This window comes from Plectrocnemia conspersa, unplaced genomic scaffold (genome assembly GCF_051122295.1).
Source record: "Plectrocnemia conspersa isolate PC_06_02 unplaced genomic scaffold, ASM5112229v1 ptg000003l, whole genome shotgun sequence".
Lineage (NCBI taxonomy): Eukaryota > Metazoa > Arthropoda > Insecta > Trichoptera > Polycentropodidae > Plectrocnemia > Plectrocnemia conspersa.
This window is the reverse complement of record NW_028277167.1, coordinates 8,225,064-8,248,319: the sequence shown is the minus strand read 5'-3', so window position 1 is coordinate 8,248,319 and position 23,256 is coordinate 8,225,064. Positions and strand designations below refer to the sequence as shown.

At 29.8% G+C, this 23,256-nt stretch overlaps 1 protein-coding gene across 1 annotated transcript in view; it reads right to left on the bottom strand.

Annotated features, from left to right (window-relative positions):
* The window catches only part of bdg (sodium-dependent transporter bedraggled), a 44,412-nt gene that overhangs the window by 18,972 nt on the left and 2,184 nt on the right, over positions 1 to 23,256 (bottom strand). The window contains exon 2 of the mRNA XM_088182972.1: positions 11,979 to 13,140. Coding sequence (XP_088039098.1) covers positions 11,979 to 13,111 — 1,133 coding nt within the window. The 5' untranslated portion in view covers positions 13,112 to 13,140. The remainder of the gene's footprint in view (positions 1 to 11,978; positions 13,141 to 23,256) is intronic.

The window sequence follows — 23,256 nt, the reverse complement described above, 5'->3', positions numbered from 1 at the left end:
AAATGATAACGTAATTTTTTATGCATCTATAAATAAATGTTTATGTCTTAAGATAAGATTGATGATCTTATCATTTAATTTGTATATTTGCATACATAACATTACACATGTAATTTAGATTTTAATGAGATTTACGTGACGTAGATCAAATTCACGAAAACAATGCTATATTATTCATAGAGCGTGAGATTTTTATTAAGCATTTTCATGTTAATTCAATTAAAACTAAACAAAAACTCAAGAACGTGATTTATTATACAATACATACAAAAACACCTATCAACAATATCACGTTTTTTAAACATAAATTTGTCATTGTTTATATTTATGAATGAATTTTCCGGTTATATTTAACTGTTAATTATTTGCTCTCGTTTTTCCCATTCAAACATAACTCCTTAAAGAGACGCATTATGGTTCAAGGTGTCGTTTCATTCTTAAAAATACGGTCAAAGTCTACCGTTGTTCTATTCGCAGTTTTCTGGGTCACTTTTCAGAAATTCACTTTCATCGCTAAAATCATTCATTATCTCATTTGACACCTTTCTCCTGTGTTCGATCAGTGTTACCTCATTTTGATTGTCGTAATATTAAATCTAACGTAACACTCGACGAAGTATGACACATATGTGACGAAGAATTATATCAAAAAATATATATTGCATTTACGATATAAAGTTCAAGACCGAAACATATAATATTGATTAGGCACATTAAAAATGCAGGTTACTTAAATTAATAATGAAATCTGGTTTGGTTAAAACCGGTACTATTATGGATGCAAACATAACAATGCTAGCCTGATATGAATAATTCTTAATTTAGCATTTGATAATATTTTATATAATATTTTTATGTATTTACAATCATTCAGCTGATATAATATTTATCAGTAAAACATATGACTAATATTTTAGTACGACAGTTTTGAGACGTCCATATTTTGCAATGCGTTCATTACTTTTACAATATATTGAATATTTCTTTACAATTATTATAACTTCGACCTAAATTCAAGTCTCATTCATTATGAGATGGTGTATAATAAAACATAACAATACTTAATGAAGAGTTTTCATCATTGTTATGATTCTAAAAGCATTATATATTTTTGTTTAACTTATTGATGTGAAATACTGAAGATCTATACCTATTTTATGAGATAACGATAGCATAGACTGTAGCATAGGCATACATAGAAACGTTTTACTGTGCATTTTAAAATGAAAATGCAGATTAACATTCTTTATATTTTTTTACAACATAAATTTTATGTATAACAAAGATCTAATAAAAAATAATCGAATTTGATTTATAAATATAATTTTTAATAATTTTGGTTTTGATTACCATTTTAATATCATTAAAGACAACCTCTGTGTTAAATTCAACAATCAGTTAAATAATTAAAGCAAAATATCATTTTGCCGACCACCGCATTAAATTCACTTATATAGAAAATTGCCAAAATTATTTACACTTTGCGAAATATTGAATTTAAAAATTCTATTTAAATAAAATCGCTGTTTAATAATTAGTAATATTCAGGGAAAATTACGTTTTATAGCTAAATTCATAATAAAAAAAAATTATAAGATCAACGTTTTAAAGGTTATTTTTTTGCAATCTGCCTTTTTATCCTAACATTCAGCAAAACTTTAAATCTCACGTGGATGAATCATCCATCAGTGATTCACCAGGACAACTAAAAATCAATAATTTTTCTCTTAAATCTTCCGGTTGATTTCTCAGTAATAATTTTTTTTTAGCCAATTTGTTATAATATTTCCTTAGTCAATACTTTTTATTTATGTCTTGAAATTGGCACTTTTTCTACAATTGAAAATTTTTATTTTCAAGTTTTTGTGAATAAGAAAGTTTGGGACATGCAACGGAGCACCCAATACCACGCTTAAAACATTATTTTGAAACCTCTGAATTATTTTTATGGGTTAGATGGATTTGTATACGATCAGTTAATATATAATACGCATTGATAAAATCAATAAACGTCAAACTGTAGATTGCGTAGCAATAAAAATAGTGTTGAAATAAGATTGGGAGCCACTGACCTATATGTTAAGATCATTTTAGAGCAAAATTTTGAAAGTCCTTTCGGATAAATTAGGGATTGATTAATCTGCGTATAAGTATGAAATAGCATATTCCGTAACGTCTCAGACTAGTAATTCTGAGGTTGCGGGTTCAAGCCCCGGCAGCGACACTCGATTTTTTATTTATAAAAATGCGCTCTCTGGTCAAAACGGAAGATTTAAGAAAAAATAAGAGGCGACAGATGGTGATAGGATGTAATTAATTAACAATTGACTCAAAATGTGTCGATCATCAAGAAATATTAGAAAGAACGAGAAAAATATATAATATTGACTAACATGATATTGGATATCTTTAGCTAAGGAGCTAAATAAATACTTTACAGAAAATACGTAGTTTAACGTGTGTATATCAACTCCTTAATATTTTTAAGCTTGATATTTTTTAAAGAAAATAATAGTTTTTAATACAAATCCACGAAAAAGTAATTAAAAAGTAGTAGTAGTAGTAGTGTAATATAATTGCCACAGTTTATTATTCATATGTTGTATTTTCAACAACCTTTGGCTACTATCTTAATAGTGCTCTAGAGAGTCGCGATCGCGTCCCTTATTCTAGAACGTCGCGACCAGGACGATAGCGTTTATGAACGCTCCTCTTGCACGAGCCATCTAGCTTCTTAACGAGCTTGCCAAACACAATGATATTTTCGGCGATAGCTTAGAGGAATTGTAGAAAATATATGGGATGGTACTCATTTATTTTAGGTGTCACCACATAATTGTTTTTTACTTTTTTAAATGTTTAATTGTATATTATCCATCATGACGCATTGGGGAAAACTCAATTTATATACTATTAATTTTATAGTAATTGATCTATAAACTATGAAAACATATTATTATCTCAAAATTAATTTAATATTTTTTTAAATAAGGAAAGAGTTGATATTTTTTTGTTGGGAACACAAAATTTAAAGTTCTACTAAATAATGAAACAACCAATTGTAAACAATATTTACTAAAACCTAACCTGACTAGATAATATTTTTTTCAAGTAAATTGAATTCAACATATTATTTTATTGAATAAAAAATGTTAATATTATATTACACTTATGTAACTAAATAATAATATTTAATAAATAAATATAAATATTAAATAGAGCTATAATAATATGAAGGAATAGCCTTAATTTATGTACTAAATTTATTTAATAAAATAATGAATATCCTATAATAAATCTATACTATAAAACAGAAAATACATGTGTGTATTTGTCTATCTGTCGCAAGATCTACTCCCAAATGGTGAACAGTAGCAACGTGACAATTGCACATGTCATTCTGGCGGCTATTTCTAGGTCAACTGTGTTATTTTAAACTTTCTATAAAAAATATGTAATAAAGCTGGCATGATTTAAGCATACTTAAAAATAACTTTTAATAAAGAATGTTAAAAAAATGTTCATGTATATTCAAAACCAATCAATATTTGATATATCACAAAATAAATTAAAACTTAATTATATAAAAGAAATATCTATCTCAAATTTTAATCCAAGTTCAATAACACTATCTTTTTTATTAAAATTATATTAATTAAAGTATAACCAATAGTTGTCCACAATATAAATTTTACTATTAAAAATCTTTATATTGTCTTCTTTTGAAAAAATTCAATAATCTGATATGGTTCACGTAATACAGCTTTCAAAATTTACCATTAATTATTATTATTATTTTATTAATGTATTTAGCTTTAATAGCTAATTTTTAAATCAAACAAATATTAACTAAACATACATATAATATATAACATAAACAGAAAATAGCGCCACTGTTTGTTAATTTCTATTTACTTTATTCTAGTTTAGTCTAAATATAATATAACAAAGTCTAGTAGAGTAAGTTTCATTCACAGGCATATACTACCTAATTTAACACCAAACTAAAACAATAAATGATAATGAGCAATGACGGTGAATAAATGTGATATATTTTATATTAATAAGTCACGATTGTTTTTAGGTATTGATTCAAAACAATCTATAAACAAATAATATACAGACAATTGTTAGATGATAACAAAGTATAATACAAAGCAAGAGTTAACAAAAAATATGTTGACACTGAAGCGGAATGCAAAGAAGTGATTCAATTTATATCCTTGAAACCTTGACACCTTGTTAAACCAAAACTGCTAAACTGTGAGTAAATTAAACTTTGCGTGTAAATTACTTGCCAAGCAAGCGATATTAGTCAATACTGCTACTAATGTAATGATTTTCAATTATGCTACCTAATTAATATCTCTAAGAAATAGTATTATCGACTCACATATCTTCCAAAACATCTGTCGTTAACGGTTAAATCTAAAGGTCAATCGAGACGACGCGTTAACTCACACCAGAGTCTTTCGAGTTAATGATGTCCGACAATCAGACCCACATTTCACGCGGAAGGAGAGTTAAGAAAGACCCACGTTTGTTTGTTTGACCACGCAAATTGTTTGATAATTGAACTTCCGTTTTTGCAGAAAACAATGGCGGCATTGTTAACAAACATAAATAGTTTCATAACTCACCTGTCTCTTCTTTCATGTCCGTTTTCCATTTCACTAACAACTGACCAACACCTCTCGATTGGCACATTTGACCCACAATGAAAGAAAATTCACACATTTTATGCAAATTCGGGTCATTTCCACGCGGAAACTGTGCGAAGTGATTCACAAAGGTGACGAAACAAAGACATGCCAGATTCGTTTTTCTGTCTTTCGTCTCGCATTGCATTGCACTTTGGCTCACATCCGACTTTCGTTTCTTGGACGATGGCCTAAAATACTATAAATTTGTGGGGACAATTTAAAGATACAAAATATAAGACCAGTAGACATTTCCGCTCAGATCCACGAGACGTGGCATGATTTATTAAAGATCAGTCGCAGCAATGCTGGACTTGCAGTGTGTGCTTAAAATGCATGTGTCAACCCATCCGTTTATTGTGTGCGAAAAGAGAAACTGCTGCTGCTTGATACTACTAAAAATTAGGGAAAGTGCAATTTTAATTCAATGAATTTTATCTTAATCCAAATATAAAGTACTAAATGGTCGACTACTGCTAGTGTTAATGAACCGAAATAAACCATAAATTTAAAGTATGAAACCATCTCCAAGCGGAGTCGAGAAATGTGTGTTAAAAGAAATGCTCAGCAAAAAAAATCTGGATTTAACACTTCAGCATAATATATGAAACGGCTTGACAAATCTCATTGGTCAGAACTCAAGTAAAACACTACACTCCGTTCCGACCTGCAGGCGAATGACTGCTCGCTTAATTAGCTCTACACATCACTATACAATATGTGACATTGAGTTTAAATTGTATTATTTAATTATAAATATTTTATTTATCATTCTATAAACTCTTAGATCGAAACAAAACTATAAATACTCCCATTAACTATGAGCAATTAGACCGAAAAGCAGTATTTAAAAAATATGTATACATTGGTAAACCTACGAGAATTAAACAGAAAGCTATAAATTATTTATTAATCAAAGTCGATGATCCATTTATAAAAATAATTATAATAACAAATTTTATTTATATCATTAAAACATGAAAGTACATAGTACTTTTCATTCTCATACATTTACTATTATAATAGGAATCGATATGTCTTACTGAACTTAATGGTTGTAACTTTTAACTGCAGTGTCTAGGTCATGGTTAAGTACGTGTACGTATTCATATAACAGATAGTCGCATTGCACGAACGAGTTTCTAATGAAGTATTTAAAAAATACAAATAGTCTATTAAAATTTCTAAAACTCTTTTTTTAGAATCCAGTTTAAAATCGAATCGTGTGTTTTTAGAAAGAAATCTGATAAAACAGGAGTTTCACCTGTTCTGAAACAACTCTCTACATTTTCTTCAAACTGACTAGATTCTACTACATTCACATTTCTGAATTTCAAATGCTGCACAATTCGAGGTTAACTTGGCCAACGCAAAAGCCTAATGCTTCCACTTCACTCTCCGAAAGTAGGCGACAGTTGGCCAAGGACGGGAAATATAATGTGAAAATTCGGGCTTACTTCGGTCGAGCTCGGTTGTCCCCGCGCTAAAATCTCTCGCAAGTTCTCCGAGGTCACCGCGAACGGGAGGTAAACTGGGGGTAATTTTGGTCGAGGCGGCCGACTTCGTCGCCTCCGAAAATTCCCTCGCTTTCCGAAAGTAATACCCGAAGACGCTTCGAGCGCGAGCGGCGAGATACTTCCCCTTTCGCTCTCTCGCGTGACGAGAGAGAGAGATAGAGATGGTTTATCGCAAACTGAGATAGAACGATTCAATTTTAATATGGGCGTCTTCACGATCGCGCCACTGTTTGGTATTTTTGCCCGATCTGGACGGCCAAAATTATTTCACCACTTTAGTTGATTCCATAAGTGCTCTTAGTCAAATATATAATATTATAAGTGCTAAAAAATACAATTATTTAAAGTATTTCTTTAATTGTAGGCCCGAGGAATAGGAATTCCGTGTTGAACGGTCGTGCGAATTTCGCCGCGTAGCGTAAAAAAAAAATTTGTATATGTCACAAATTTGCTGTTTTTTATTAAGAAAAAGTATTTGACTAGCATTTTACCATACTCGGTATCGTTTTTTTAAATATGTATATATTTAGTCATTCCAAACAAATTTTTATTTTATTTCATTAGTACGCGATCCACAATTTGACGTTTACTGATTTTACCACGGTAACCATATTATTAAAAAATTACAATCATTACAAAACTGTATTTTAAATTTGACGTTAACATTTCTTTAATTGTAGGCCCGAGGAAGAGGAATTCCGTGTTTAACGGCCGTGCGTAGCGTAATAAAAAAATTTAGCCGCGTAGCGTAAAAAAAAAAAATTGTATATGTCACAAATTTGCTGTTTTATATTAAGAAAAAGTATTTGACTAGCATTTTATCATACCCGGTATCGTTTTTTTTTAAATATGTGTATATTTGGTGATTCTGAACAAATTTTTAGGTCGTAACTTTCGCGACTAAGCCCCGTCCCATTTTTAAGAATAATACATTTTTAAGGTATGCAATGTGTTAAAAACCGCAAAAATCCGCAGTCAATTTTGCATGTATCATAAAGAGAAAGACCTAAGCTATATATTGTATATAAAATCTCAATTCAGCAAATTGACTTTCCATACTTTTCCTTAAAAAATAATAGAAATTATTCATTAGTTGCACACTTGAACGTTTCCTGTTTATTATTTATTAGTGACAGTGAAGCCTCGATTCAACATAAAATGTCTTATTTACTAACATTGATCTATTCCGGTGCATTGCAATCATCCACCATCTCCTTTTTCTCCATTTGGCTTTAATTTTTTTTGTGTTTAAAACACGCACGTAGTTATAATACGCGAGGTTGAGAAGCGTGCACGCGTATGAAATTCCCGGCTGTGCGAACGCTATTCGAAAAACTGCGACCTTGACCGACTTCGGTCGAACTTCCACTAGGACAACTTTCGGAGAGTGAAGTGCGGGTATTAGAAAGTACTATAAACTTAGTCATTAACAACAATAACCAGGCGTTTCTTTATCTGCAAATAATATACAACTGTTTTTTTACACCATTACCTTTCACCTATAAAGATATATATAATATGTTATACACCTACTTAATTAAATTGAAAACTACAAAAATATTTATGTGGCTCACGTAAACAGTTATTAAAAGCAATCTTTGATGTAGATATAATAAACGTATTGTATTCTTTTTTTATGTCAATATATGTATTAAGATGGATATACTATATTCACTAGAATATTCTTTCTTTTAAACCACACACACAACCGTATAAAATAGTATGTATCATTAAAATCGACAGAAGGTCTTATTTTATAGATTATGCAAAAATGTAAATGCACTCTTTATGTTTATGTATTCAGGTGATAAAAAATCATAATTGTATATTTCAAGTAAAAAATGTGATCAATAAATATAGTATTATAACAATAAAATGGAGTAAAATAAAAAATACAATTCTCACCAAATAGTTAATTTTTGTAAAATACTTCATACATTCAAATTCACATATATAAATATGTGCATCTTTATAGCAATAAATATTATATAATAAAACCACAACGAAACTTTGCTAAAAATAAAATTATATAATTAACTAAGTCGTATTAAAAAAACAATAGATGGTAGAAAAAATCACAAAAATAATGAATATTATAAATTACTCTTTCTGCTTCAAAAAATTATAACTTCAATTAAGAGTCAAAAACTCAGCATTAAATTAACGCAATGCTTAGTGCATATCATAATCTATAATAAAGATAAATAATAATCCTGAATTACCTATTGAAAATGTGACTGGTAATAATGTTTAGGGAGCGTAACCCTAGGGGTGGTTGACCTCGCGGCCAATGAGACTCCTGGTCGAATCCTATTAGAGTTTATTATTTATTTTATAATTACAAGTTGTTCATGGACGAATATGGCGTGACGTTTCTCGTGGGTGTCAGAGTTCGTGCAGTTGATGATGCTCAGGATGGCCTCAGCTGCATGCGACAGGTGCCAGGAGCGTCTGGTGGAGGCGCGTGGCTGGTTCCTCAGGAAGGCTCCGGTAGCTCGACTGCCGCAGATTCCGCTCTCTTGTCTCGTGCCTCAGCTCTCAGCCTCAGCTCTCTCGCTTCACTCTCATGGATTGTCCTTGGGCTCTTGCCAAGGTCTTGTGTACCAACTGCGGATCAACTCTGATCAACTGCCGTCTCCTCGTCGGAGTCCGGGCTTATATTACTTTAGGGGATGCACCCTTGCTGGCCAATCACGCTTGTGCGTCGATCTCCTAGCCAATCGCTGGAGTCGCTTCGTAGAATTCGAGAAATCGGATGTTGCATATTTGGTGGTGAGTTTTTGCTTGCTCCGACTTTCGAATTCTACGGAAAGGGTTTGCCGTTGTGAAGATTGATTGCATCCGCACCGTTTAGTCACAAAAGGGATACTCTTAACGACCCGTGTTGTGTGGTCAAAAGAAATCCCTCTTGTGCCATGATGTTTGTCTCATTGTTAATGGTGAACATTCTTGGTTACGGGCATTAACAATGAGACAATTGCCATTTTTTGTGCGTTACAATACATGGTGGTCGACAGTCGCCACAAATGCAAAAATAATATTTTTATATATGATGGAATATATTGTTGTATATTATAAAATCAGAGAGTACATATGAATTATATATATGTACATACATATATACTATCAATACAAAATTTTATTATTTTAATTAAAAAACACTTTATTATAAATTTCATAATAAAAATCTAAAGCTCAAAAGTACCATATATATTATAATTAGAAAAAAATGTAATTAAAATTATTTTGGCGCATTAAAAAAACTCACTGTACCTGCCGAAATTATAAAAATTACTCATACTTTTGAGCTAAAATTGTGCTGCTGTTGACTTTTTTAATAGCTGATATTGAATTTTTATCTTTTCTTAATCAATACAAATAATATTTTTTGATTGTTATATTTTCTATTATATTTTTATTATAATATTGAAATGAAACTGTACTGATTTAAAGTTAAAAACACAATGCTCTGCTATTTTTTAAATAAAAATATATAATACAGATACTTTTAATAGCTTTTTTATAACATGTGAATGAACCTATATTCATTATGCAAACTGTATTTTTAAATTTTTCACAACTCAAAATTTTATTATTTTAATTAAAAAACACGTTGAGCTTTATTATAAATTTTATAATAAAAAGACAAAGCTCAAAAGTACCATATATATTATAATTAGAAAAAAATGTAATTAAAATTATTTTTGCGCATTAAAAAAATTCACTGTAACTGCCAAAATTATAAAAATTACTCATACTTTCGAGTTAAAATTGTGCTGCTGTTGACTTTTTTAATAGCTGATATTGAATTTTTATCTTTTCTTAATCAATACAAATAATATTTTTTGATTGTTATATTTTCTATTATATTTTTATTATATTATTGAAATGAAACTGTACTGATTTAAAGTTAAAAACACAATGCTCTACTATTTTTAAATAAAAATATATAGTCCAAATACTTTCAATCGCATTTTTATAACATGTGTATGAACCTGTATTTATTATGCAAACTGTATTTTTAAATTCTTTACAACTCGAACATATAACGAATATTTGCCTAATAAATTAAAAAGAATTAGTAAAAATTTTAATTTATTATAATAATTGTATATTTAGTAACTGAATCACAAAAAAATGCTACTCACTGTGGAATCATTTTGAAAATGAGAACCAAAGTTGTATACAGTTGATTTATATTAAAATTTCCAATAACCACGACCCATTTAACGCATAAACAAATCGAAACGAACGTGCGTGCGCGCACAGCATCAACAAAACGAGAAAGAAGACCAAGTCCCACGCAAGTACACAACCGTTACTTGAATCTTGAATAGAATAAGACCGAACCACAACTGGGACACCGTTATGGATGGAGAACATCAAACGGACGACAGGTGGGACGCGAAAGATGGACACATTCATATTTGTAATGATAGTCCATCACTTAGCAGCAAAATGTGATTGCGACCTTAATGTCCGTACCCACAACAAAACAAATTCTAAAATCGATAAGGCTATAAGAGTACTTAAATCGATACGAGAAAATAAAAACAACTGAAACGTAAGTAGGAACTTATTGAGCATATGGCATATATTAATGATGACACTAAAAATTAGAATATATGTTAACATTAATCACTGTTTTATCGATTTTATTTATAATATTAATAAAACCTGGTCTAAGCTACAAGGTGATTACTGATTTAAAGCTATATTATAAAATTGTGGCATCTTCGATTGCTAGACAAATAGTGCCTATAATAAGATAACGTATAATACATAATTTGCTATTTTCGATAATTATTAAAGTATAGAAGTAATATCCGTTTTGTAATAATAATTAGATTGTATTGCATTTTTGTAAAATCGTTAGACCTTCATGCCTCGTTTGGTTTAAATTAGTTGAGACATATCGACGTAAAATATTTAACATAAAAATGTGCGTGTATTTTTTTTTTTTTTTTTATTAAAACGTGATTTTCGCCAATATATGGGGAGTTTAAAATAATTTTGCAATAAGGAATAATAAATAATGTTAATTCAAAGCTTTGGCACTGAAAAGTTTTAACATTAAATTTATTGCATTGATAAATATGCAGAATTGTAAATCGAAAGTTTATTTTTTATAATAAATTTTGTAAATGATATATAAAAGAGCATTGTTCAAAAATTCTTTAAAATATGGATTGTAAGTTAAGAACTAAGATTAACTTTGAATGTATTGAATACATTAACATAAAACATTCGCGATATAAACCAATAGCGTATCCTTTTGTTGAAACTACAAAAGAATATTTATTCGGATATATATTTTTTTAGTGTTAAAGAGTTTGCTGTCAAATTAAAAATAATTTAAGTAATATTATAAACTTGATTTAAATATGCCAAATAATTCCGATATTATTTTTTATTAAAAATCAATATTTAAATGAATAACCTGTTATTTGCATCTCAAAACCTCATTTTAGCATAATGTATGTGTATTATATTGAATATTTATGTTATAAAATGTATTATAAAAAGCATCGACCGATCATTAATCTGATAAAGATACTTGTTTATTAATTAAACTTTACGGCAAAATGTTAGCTGATTAGCAGCTCGCTGTTAATATAGTGTCAATATCACTCAATATGTAAATATCATAACACTCTTGTATGTCAACAATCGTTAATATTTTACCGACAGGGAGCCCAAAACGAGCCTACAGTTAGGTACACTGACCGTAATAACAAATCCGGATCGATTTTAAGCTCACCTTGGATTGGTGTCGACTCGATTCGTAGCAGCCGGTGGAGTAGATTCCATGCTGGATAAGCTGCAAGAGTCACTGGATAGACTCCTGGGGGTTCTGGATCTGCTTGAGGCTGAACTGCTTCTCGTGCGATCTCTGGTAGAGTTCCTCCAGTTTCTGGATCTACAGTTTCTACCGGCTGGAGATACGTGGAGAGATACGCTCCGTTGATTGCTGGTCAAAGCCCTTCTGCCTAAGATGCGCGGTGTGTCGGCGCTGGAGGGTCTCGGAGCTGGTCTTGTGGGTGAGAAATCACTAGAGTTCCTTTCCATAAAGAGTAGTACGGGTAAGGGTAGTTCATCTGGGGGCGGCGATGGAGGTGGAGCACTCGGTATCGGTAGAGGCAGTTGCCTCAAGAGGCGCATAGAATCGCGCCTGACGCACAAACCGGCTGCCGAGTCGCACATGACTGGCGCAACGATGCTGTTCTCGACCTCGTCTACCAATTCCCCACCTGACCACCTCTCTGCATCCAAAGAGCTGACTTCATGTGCCACTAAAGCGCTAGGCTCCGGTTCATCTCGATCCGCTGAGCCTCCAGCAGTAACGGTGCTCCTTTCATCTTCAGGAACTAACTCGTCACGCTTCTCTTCGACATTCTCCACCACATACGAGCATCCTGGAGCGTCATCCGGAACGCTTCCGCAATTAACCGCAGAACAATCGGCGTTTGTTCGACTCTCGTCTTCGATCTTGAGCGCATCGGCAAAGCGATCTAATTCGACCACATCGTTTCTAAAGAGACTGGGAGGCGGCACGCACAAATCTTCCAAATCGTCCACATCCAACTTATCAGCTCCTAGCGAGTTATCCAGCGCGTATTCCAAATCATTCAGTATATACAACACTTGAGAGTTTAGCGACATGTAAGGGTCAATGTTGAAGTACTCGTTCATGTTTGTTTTAAAGTAGCAGTCTTTTACCGAACCTGTTTCTAATGATTCGCTCGAGCAGCCAGCAAGGCCATCTTGGCTGACACTAGGATCTACGTCACCATTTTCGCTTTCTTCCGCTTCGCCAGTATACGAAAACTCTATTAATGGTATTGATGTCTCGGAGGCGTTTTCGCATTCTAACTCTTCCTGGCACGCCTCCATCCTTCTCCTCAAACGAGGAGTATCGCGACCTGTAACAACATTAGAAAAAAAGTATTAATTATTGTTTAATGTGTCCGCTCGAGCATGATTCTCCGCCTATGTATAAAAGTTTCGAAACCGGTTCGTACATTTCAACCTTTTCAAAAGTATATCAGTGCATTGTATTGAATATAATTATTTTTTACCGAAAGACTTTCTTAAGAGTTGTTTGAATTCGTTAAAAATGGATGCCATCGTCTTGGTTGCGCGGTTGCACAACGGAAACTGTTAACTGAGATGCTTTTAAATGTTAGGTGTTAATTAAGCGAGAGGAGACTGCGATAAGAACATCTTAGGACAAGTAATATAAAATAACCTAACCTTTATAAAATATATTTTAATATTCCTACCACAATAACTAAAGACAATAGAAGGAACAGAGGTATTGTATTTAAATCGAAAAGCCTTTTCTCACAAAAGCACAAAAATACATTTAAAATATAAGCATCCGCCATAATAACAAAAAAGCAAAGTAAAGAATTAAAAAAAATCTAAAAGATAAGTTTTTATAGATCGATTTGAAGCAATGTATAATTTTACATATTAATTACTACAATAATGCAAGCTTGTATTATTAAATTTTTTTAGGCTTTTTTTACACATTTTACAACGTTGTTATATATTTCATTGCACATTATTATTAGGGAGTATGTTAAAAATAAATACATTTTATTTAATTTACATAACTATGAATAAATATACACTCATATTTTACATAATAATGGCAAAAATGCGTCATATTTAATCATTTTGTAAGAAAAAAATGGTGGATCATAGTAAAATGAGTTATTAAAATGTCGTTATTTTTGATGGTTCAAAAATATAAAAAAATACTTCCCACAATGATGATTTAATGTAAATTGTTCTATTTTTAAAACTACGTAATATTTTTATTTATTATACAATTTTCGTTGTCGTAATAAATCGAATTCGTAACGAAGCACTGGCACGAAATTAAATTCCAAAGGATTCGATTGCTATATAATTTTCTTTAAATTAATTTTGTTCAATTCATACATCAGACTCTCCTCAATTATATAGTAAGTAATAATAAAAATATGATTATTATTATTTTATTACAACGATTAACACTGATGTATTAATTGTGTTTAATCACACATACGTTTTAATTATTGTCAATGCAACTATGCTGTATTTATATTGTATAAAAAAGGTGCTATAAATTAACAACCGAAAAAACATGTCTCACAGTGATTGATAAATTGAATGCTTAATGAACTTATTAAAAAAATCATTATATAATAATTGCAGAGTTATTAATAGTTATAATAAATTCAAGATAACTAGTTTTCTGTATATTTATGAATGCGATTAAATCGTGACACGCGACTTACTAAACGGGAATACCCTTTTCGGTTTAACGGTACGCGGTCAATACGTAACATATTGATTTTTACGGTAACATTTCGTAGCAGGTAGGTTCAAAAGTAATTGGAAAAATTAAGAAGTTTTATAATTAGTATTTAATTGCGTTTTTAACCAAGTCTTTCGACTGGGAAAACTTTTTAATTTAACCTCAACTTTTATAATCTCATAACGGTTTCAATTTTAACGCAACATGCAGTCAAAGGGAGTGTATGTTAATTTTTATTGTGTAGTATGTGGTACCTACTACATGTAGCACATATTGTCGCTGCAATATTTAAGAGTCCATTGACCTACGAAGCTCACGAGCTCTACCAACTACACTTACTTGAGGTCATCGGTTCAAATCCCGATTAAAATGTTACCGATAAGAATTGTTTAAAAAATATTTATTATAATTATACCTTAATTAAATAAGTAATGCTTTTATCAACGATTAACATAAATATGTATAAATGAATATTTAAAAAATCTGTTATTGGGGTTAGTCGGTAAATTGGAATATATACCGACTAACCCCAATATTTATTTAAAAAATATATAAACCCATTTGTAAACGTTTAAAGTGCAATTACTTTGACTTTTGACTTTTTCATTAAGTCAATTAGATGTGAAAGTTTAAATGACACTGGAAAAAAATTGCAGTTTTATATTACTTAATTTTAGTTGTTAAGTATGAGCTTGTCTTGTCAAGTTATAATTACTTTGTATTTTTTATGGATTAATTTATATTACGTATATGACAATGTAAAGTATAAATTATTGCAATAATATAATATTATAAGTAGGTCATTTACATATAGTAATAATTACATTTAGAATAAAAAAACTCGTTTATAAATCAATATTATAAAAAGTTGCCGAACCACTGGATAAATTCAGTGCAAATTCTTAAATATTCAGTTAATAGCTATTAGGCAATAGTAAAATTTCACGTGTATATTATTATTATGATTTGAAACTGAAAGGAATATTGAGCAACGCTAACTCATTTACTATTTGTACATTTAAAATTTAAGTATTTGCTAAGAAATTATATCTATAGATAAAATAAAATCAATATTGTTCTTATAGTCTGTAGATAAAAATATGTTTTTTATTATTTTGTATTATACTTTATTTGCATAAGTTCATTGTCTTAAATATAACATAATTATATTGCAATTATGTTATAGTTAAGACATTCAACTCATAATAACTTTATGTAATAGTTATGTGACATAAGAATAAATTAGTACGTGCAATAAATAACCACAAATAGAATACGATAAAAAATAATAATACAATTTTATTCTACAAAGAATGGACATATAGCAAAAATTTAATTATGTACATATATATTTTATATATAAAAGGTCAAGGATACTTGTTTCTACATTTATATTCTAACGATCAATTTGTATCTAGAACCTTAAAAAAACACATTTAAAACAACAGCAACTGATAATACTGTTTGTAGATAAATATACGCTGTTGCGCAATTCACAGAAAATAAATTTTTAAATTCATAATAATTTATTATAAATTTTGTAGTTCTTAGAGCAGTTTTGACAAAAAAAAGATTGTGCTGCTGAAGAAATAGCTATTTATTCGATGCTATTTTAGTAAAGTCACACCAAGATTTGTTATTGAAACATATCATATGCTTTTAATAATTTAGTGACTAATGTGTCCTAATATATTCGCCTATTTTTTAACTATTCGTTATTCGTAAAATATTCATTCATATTTGTAGTAGTATTTTGAAATGATAGCTTACTAAAAACAGTTGTGTTACAACAACGCAAGTAGTCAATTTTTTGTTTGACGTTCCCCTGCAAAATCTACAGTTCAATTGTACCCTATTTGTTTTGTGAAATTAATATTCCAATTTTTATGTTATTTATAACAGCCACGCCCATAATAACTAATAATAAACAAATAAAATTATAAAGAAAAAAACTTTGTATGTAATTGCCGAAATTACAGAAATTCTCATATTTCATATAAGATGATATTGTGCAGCTGTGGATTTTCACAATTGCTGGTATTCAATTTTTAATCTCTTTTAACCACTTCATGCTCGGTTTTTTTTAAATCAAAAACATTTTATTATTTTATACAGCATTTTTTTTATATGTTATTAAAAATAAAACATATTTTTATAAATGAAACACGGAAGTAATGAAAAATTCAAAAAAAGACCTAATCTAATACAAAGAAGAACAAAATTTGTTATATTTTTTGCTAAACGAGATTGATTTTGTTTGTTTATCGTATGTAATATAGACAATTCGAAAGACGCGAGCGTCACTCGGGTTAGTGCGAATCGGAGTGCGAATGCTCTTGAATAAGATAATATAGATATCACTACGAATCATGTTTAATTTGAAGTCTATGTGGAGTATTTTAATTATGATAATATTTTTTTAGCATACCGAGTTGAAGTATTTTCAATAGTAAAAATATTTTTTTCCCTGATTTACCGCAATCTACAGCTCAATTGTGCCCCTTTTTGCGAAATTTATCTTATTATCCTAATGTTATTTATTATATAACATGGCTGTTTATAACAATAATTATAGCCTAAAAACAAAATAACGAGAAAAAACTCTTTGTAATTACCGAAGTTATTGAAATTACTCATATTGAATTTTTTATCTCTTCTTAATAAATGCAAATAATATTTATTGTTAATATTTTTGATTGAACATACCAAGTTATAGTATTTTCGGCAGCAGGAATAGTTTAAGAAATAGGCGTAAGCCCAATGCGTTACAACGGGGTAAATCTGTACCTACTGAGTAAGTCAATCAGATATAATAATAATCAGGTATTAACCACGGTGAATCGGTGACATCTATATTAATAATTATAAATTATTATTTTATAATTGATAACCAATAAATGTCACTGCAGCTGGAGCCATTTTTATTTATTAATAGCGCATTTTTAATAAATAAAAATTCGAGTGCCGCATCCGAGGCTCGAACCTGCATCTTTAGAGTTACTAGTCTGAGACGTTACGGACTGCGCTATTCCGTCCTTGAAAAAATGAAACTTCATACTGACTAAAAGTTTAAAACATTTTAGCAGCAAAATAAATAGTCTTGATATTTTTTATTATTTTTTTTATAATATATAATTACATATGAAATTATTTAACAAAAAGTATCTAAAATAAATAAGTTTAATTATTTATGTTGGAAAAAATCTAGTCCATAGCCTAATATATATATTATTTTTCGTCGGCGCAGACAAACGATATTGCGTATCTGAGCTGACATTTACAGATCCAAAAGCACTTGCATAAAAACCGGGACCTTACTAGAGCAACGAAAAAGTTCGGTGCCAAATGCGAAGAAATATAAATACAGGGGTATAAATAAAATGACTTATACCAGAAAGACCTTGAATTTAAATCATATATGTGTCTGGGAGATCACTTAATAATAATCACAGATTAGATTTTCCAATACTGCAGATGTATGTATGTACATATATTGTAATGAACAATTAAAATAAAATCGACATAGGTCCTACATAACGGCATACATATTTTATTGTAAACTAAGTTAATAAGATATTAGGCATCGACTTCAGTTCAGTGTCTCACTATTAAGTGGTTGTTGATTGTGTTTACGTTGTTGTAACGCATTGAGCTAACGACTGTCATACTGCAACGGAAGATTTATAATAAATTTAGTGCGAACGGATATCGAAGCTCGGACTACTTATTCAATAATGGATTGAAAATTTACCGTTATGCAGTTTACTTGTTTATTTAGATCTACATTAGACAATAACAAAGAATCTTGTTCTATACTGAATATGGAACATTGATCAGAGGACCGTTGAAGTTTCTCCCAGTTCTCAATGATTTACCTCATGACACAGAACTGACAAAGAATCACAGAACCGCCACTTCGCTTTCGACTTGGAAAAAATGAAAAATCAGCTGAACTCACACCATGCGGAGTTACACCAAATCAGTTGATACGACCCTTAGAATACCAAGAAATAATTTATTTCGATCGTTCGATTGATCGAACAATCACTCGAATTCTGAGTTAAGAGTTCAACCCGAATTTCGATACGACTTGGAGAGTAAGTAGCGCAGTACTACGGCAAGAATAAACACGTACATATAAACACACATTCATTAAAAATTATTCTGATTTAAATCACCATATATAAAACACTTTGTAGTTACAGTACAAATTCAAATTTGGCTTTAATTAATTTATATACTCTCCGTTGATTTTTCAACGGGCGCTATACTATCAAATATATAGGGTATTTGTTCATCGGATTTTTTTAAAAGTAACATTTAAAAATATATGCAATAACAGCAAATGTCTTGATTTCGAAAGAGGCCAATTTTGTATCTCCATATTTTTTAGCTCATCAAAAAAGTTACATCACGACCTCATGATGGTGCTCTACTAACAAGTACGAAATATTTTTATCCACGTGAACATTATGAACGATGGTGTCGGTTTAACCTTGGCAGGCTTGACGACCGATGCGTGCGTAGAAATAGGTATTGTTCTTGAAGCTCGCTTGTATTGTTTGAATACTGGATTTCTTCTCCTATTTTATTTTTTGGAAAACTCATCAAACTCAGCCGACCGCAAAAATCTTTCTACTCTCGTGCCTCAGACGTGGCCGAAATTGGTCGTGTCATTCGAATCCATCGCCCTTATGGCGTTTCCTCTTGGACAAATTGGTGAATCAGAATCAGTACTACGGTATATTAATTCTAACTATAGCTGATGCTATCAATCTGAGTGACTTGAAAATTGTGAGCGAATCTCAAAACTAACAAAAATAGTGCAATTTTCAAAATTTTGACATTAGCAACTTCATGCATGTCTTAAAAGTTTGAGTTTTATCTATATGATAATACCTTTAAAACATCCTTTTATATGTATATTTATCAACGCGCGTTTTCGTTAGTCTAATCTTTCGATACCTGTTTCATACAGAACCCTTTTTTTAAAAGTGTTTATAAAGGTTGTTGCTCGCTCAACACATATCAAAGATTTTTTATTCGATATTATCATTGACAATGGATGGCCTTCTACTCCTTTCTACATCACAGACTGTAACTTCTTCCTGCTTTAAATTCACTGCACCAATTCGCCTATTAATAACATCACCGCCACAAACAGGTTACCGATAAAATAAAACAAACAAACTAAGCGAACCTTGGATTGGATTCACACCGTTTCACAACGATTGGACTGAGAGTTGATACGTTACGTTGCACGGACCTTAGCGAAAATAGCAGAGTAGCAAACGAAGTAAAAAAATCGTTTGTGTTTTTACTATCTATACTTTCAGAATATTTATGATATATATTCACATTGTTATATATAGTAAATCTTCCGTTACAATATGATAGGCATTAGACTAAAATCAAAGTGAAAACTATTTTATTAATTTATTTAGCCAATATAGCAATAAATCAAAAATCAAAGAGTATTATTTATGTATCCCCAAACCGGGGAAACATACGAAATTATAAGTATTATTATAGATTTAATGATAAGTAATTTATTTTTGATATTGAATTTACTTTTGTAGCAAAGAAGAGGGTATAGTTTTGCTGTTTTATTTTTAAGAAATAATTTATCTATATGAGATTTCCGCGAAAGTTTAGAATCTAAGGTGAGATCTAGGTACTTTGCCAGTCTAGAAACTTGTTATACATTTTAATTTTTACTTTCTTCTACGAGAAAACATTAATACGACGCTTTTTTTTAACTATTTTTCAATGATTTTTTTCCGTTTTGAAGTCTATCTAATAATAACATAAAATGGACGTGTTGTCCGTGAATAAAGCGGCGATATTATTTCTGTGAGATTTAGTTGAGAAATCACTCGTAAATATTGTGAATAGCAAAGGTCCTAAAATTTAACATTGGGGGACTCCAGCAGATATAAATATAATATAAAAAAATACTTTAATATTATAAGAAAATTTTAATGCACGATTATGTTTCTTTATTCCATTCAGAAAACAAGCTACATTTTTATTTTTGCGGATTGTAAAATTTACACCTCCGTACATTATTCCCCTGGCCGTACTCGTTTTCTTATACCTAACTATCCTTAAGTTATCTCTAATTTAGGTACATCTTTATTTATTATTAAATACTCTGGTAACATAATTATAAACAATTATTAAAGCTCTCAATCAATATATAATATGTCAGTACACAGCTCGATTTTATTTTAATTATTCATCATGGTATTCACCATAAGGTTAGTTATATTTAAGAAAACCCAATGTGTGATGATCATATAATAATCAGCAACATCAATTTCATAGCCACGATAGAAATTGAAAAACACTAGGGTCCATATGGAATACGAGCCCAGATCTTTCAGGTATTGGTCAACTATTTATACCGCTGGTAAATATTGTTGCACTGAGAGTAAGATAAATTACGTATCTTATATGCACAAGAAAGAAATTAATTGATATTTACAATTATTATTTTAATTATATGTCATACAAACTTTAGTTATACATACATATATTTATAATAAAATACTATAATATATATAATACCATAAAATACAAATTAAAATATGATACTAAAAAGACAAGGTATAATTTTGTGTTTATATTTTTATGACAATTTATATTAGTTAGGGTTATTTACGATTTAAATAATTCAACCAGCTGGTCAAGGAACTATGGACTGCTGGTCAGATTCATTGGTTCGGATCCTTCCATCAACCACCTGGAATTTACTGTGTGACAGTGTCCCTTTTTCATTTGTAATCACATTGTCGATTATTATCTTTTTAACATTATATTTCTATGTTTGTTTTTTTATTATTATTTAATGCTATTGGTTGAATAAAACTAGATGCACTATAGCGGACATAAATTTATTTTTAACTCGAAGATTACGGTAGAACTCAGCACTTTATCAATTGAAAGGTCACCAAATTTAAAAAAAGTGTTATCTCTTGTAGGAGATTTAAATTATTACTCATAATTAAGTATAATTTGAATATATCAAATAAAATTAGAAGTGATTAACTAAATCTATGTGCATTATAAAGATACGCTAATGACTCAACGTTTTGATAAAAATATATAAAATAATATATCATCTATTCCTCATTAGAGAAAAAACTATTACATTTTAATCACTTAATTGTGACGTTTATTACTATCAGATTAGTTGCCTATCATATGGGTAAAGATAAACATTAAGTAGAAGTATAACCAGCACAATAGACGAGTGGTATAAGTTGGTAACTAATACCTAAAAACCTGGATTCGAACACTAATAATCAGTTATTAATATTTGATTTCAGTTTGCTGTCTAACTACTTTTTTCTCGTTAGCGTATGCGAACGAATTTACGTATATAACGGCAATTCATTAAACGGTATCCATGAACAGTTCCAAAAGTTATTGCATAAAAAGCAAAAGCTACTAGAATAAAATAAAATTATGTGCCAAATGCGAAGAAATAAAAACCAGCACTATAGACCAGACTAATACCTGAAATATCATATAGACTCTAATATTTTTTTAGTTTATATCATGTCTATCAGATCGGAATAAGTGATTATTATATAATTATACTTCCAAGAAATCATCACAGATTATTTTTAAAAATTTTATTATCTCATGGATAAATATCGTGATGAAAAATTTAAATAAAATCGAGCTAAATCATGCATGGTGACATATATCGTTTTTAAGACGTAATAATAGTTTATAATTAATAAAATATATGTCACTGTTTTACCGACTTTGATATCAGTATTGTGTTTCACTACTTATTAAGTGGTTGTTGATTGTGTTTACTCAGTTATTTAACTTTAGTTAAGATATATAATTTTAAAAAATGCTAAATATCGGTAAATTGGTTTATATTGTACATTTTATTTCTCAAAAAAACTAAATACTCAACCTAAATAAACTATTAATTAAATGTTTCTTTATAAAATTAAATATTGTTTTAATGCATTTTATTGCTTTTTCATATTTTACTCTGCATTTTATGGTATTTGATATTTTATTATAAATTAACATATGTATACATTGGAAAATAATTGAAATAAAAAATACTAAATATCAATATTTTTCATATGCACGTCGTAATACATGTAATATAATTCTCCAAATGAAGCCTATCTTACTAAAGACTTAAAAAGAATAAGTCTTTATGTACTTTTTGCTCAATTATTATTTACCCTAACAATATATCAGTGGTATAAAACTCAAAAGAACTGGGTTCAAATCCCATTGTTTTTCAATTTCTATCGTGACTAAGACACCGAAATTAGTGATTATTACATGATTATAATTTCAATCGATTATCACATATTAGGTTTTCTTAGATTTACCTAACCTCACAGATGAATACCGTGATGAATAATTAAAATAAAATAATTAATAACTAATCAAATAAATATCACTAATTTACAGACTTTGGTTTCATTCTTGTATCTCACTACATGCTCAGTAGTAGTTGATTGTGTTTACCCCGTTGTAAAGTATTGGGCTAATATGTTGCAATAGAAGATTTAAAAAAAAAAGAAAACAAAAATTAGTTGATATTGATGGTGTTTACCCAGTTGTAAAAAACGCATATCATGTTAAAAATGAAGCTTTGCAATAAACTAATAAATTATGTTTGTATGTAATTAGATGTATCTTCTAACTTTCTAAATTTTCCAAACATACGCAATTTTAAATTATTTTA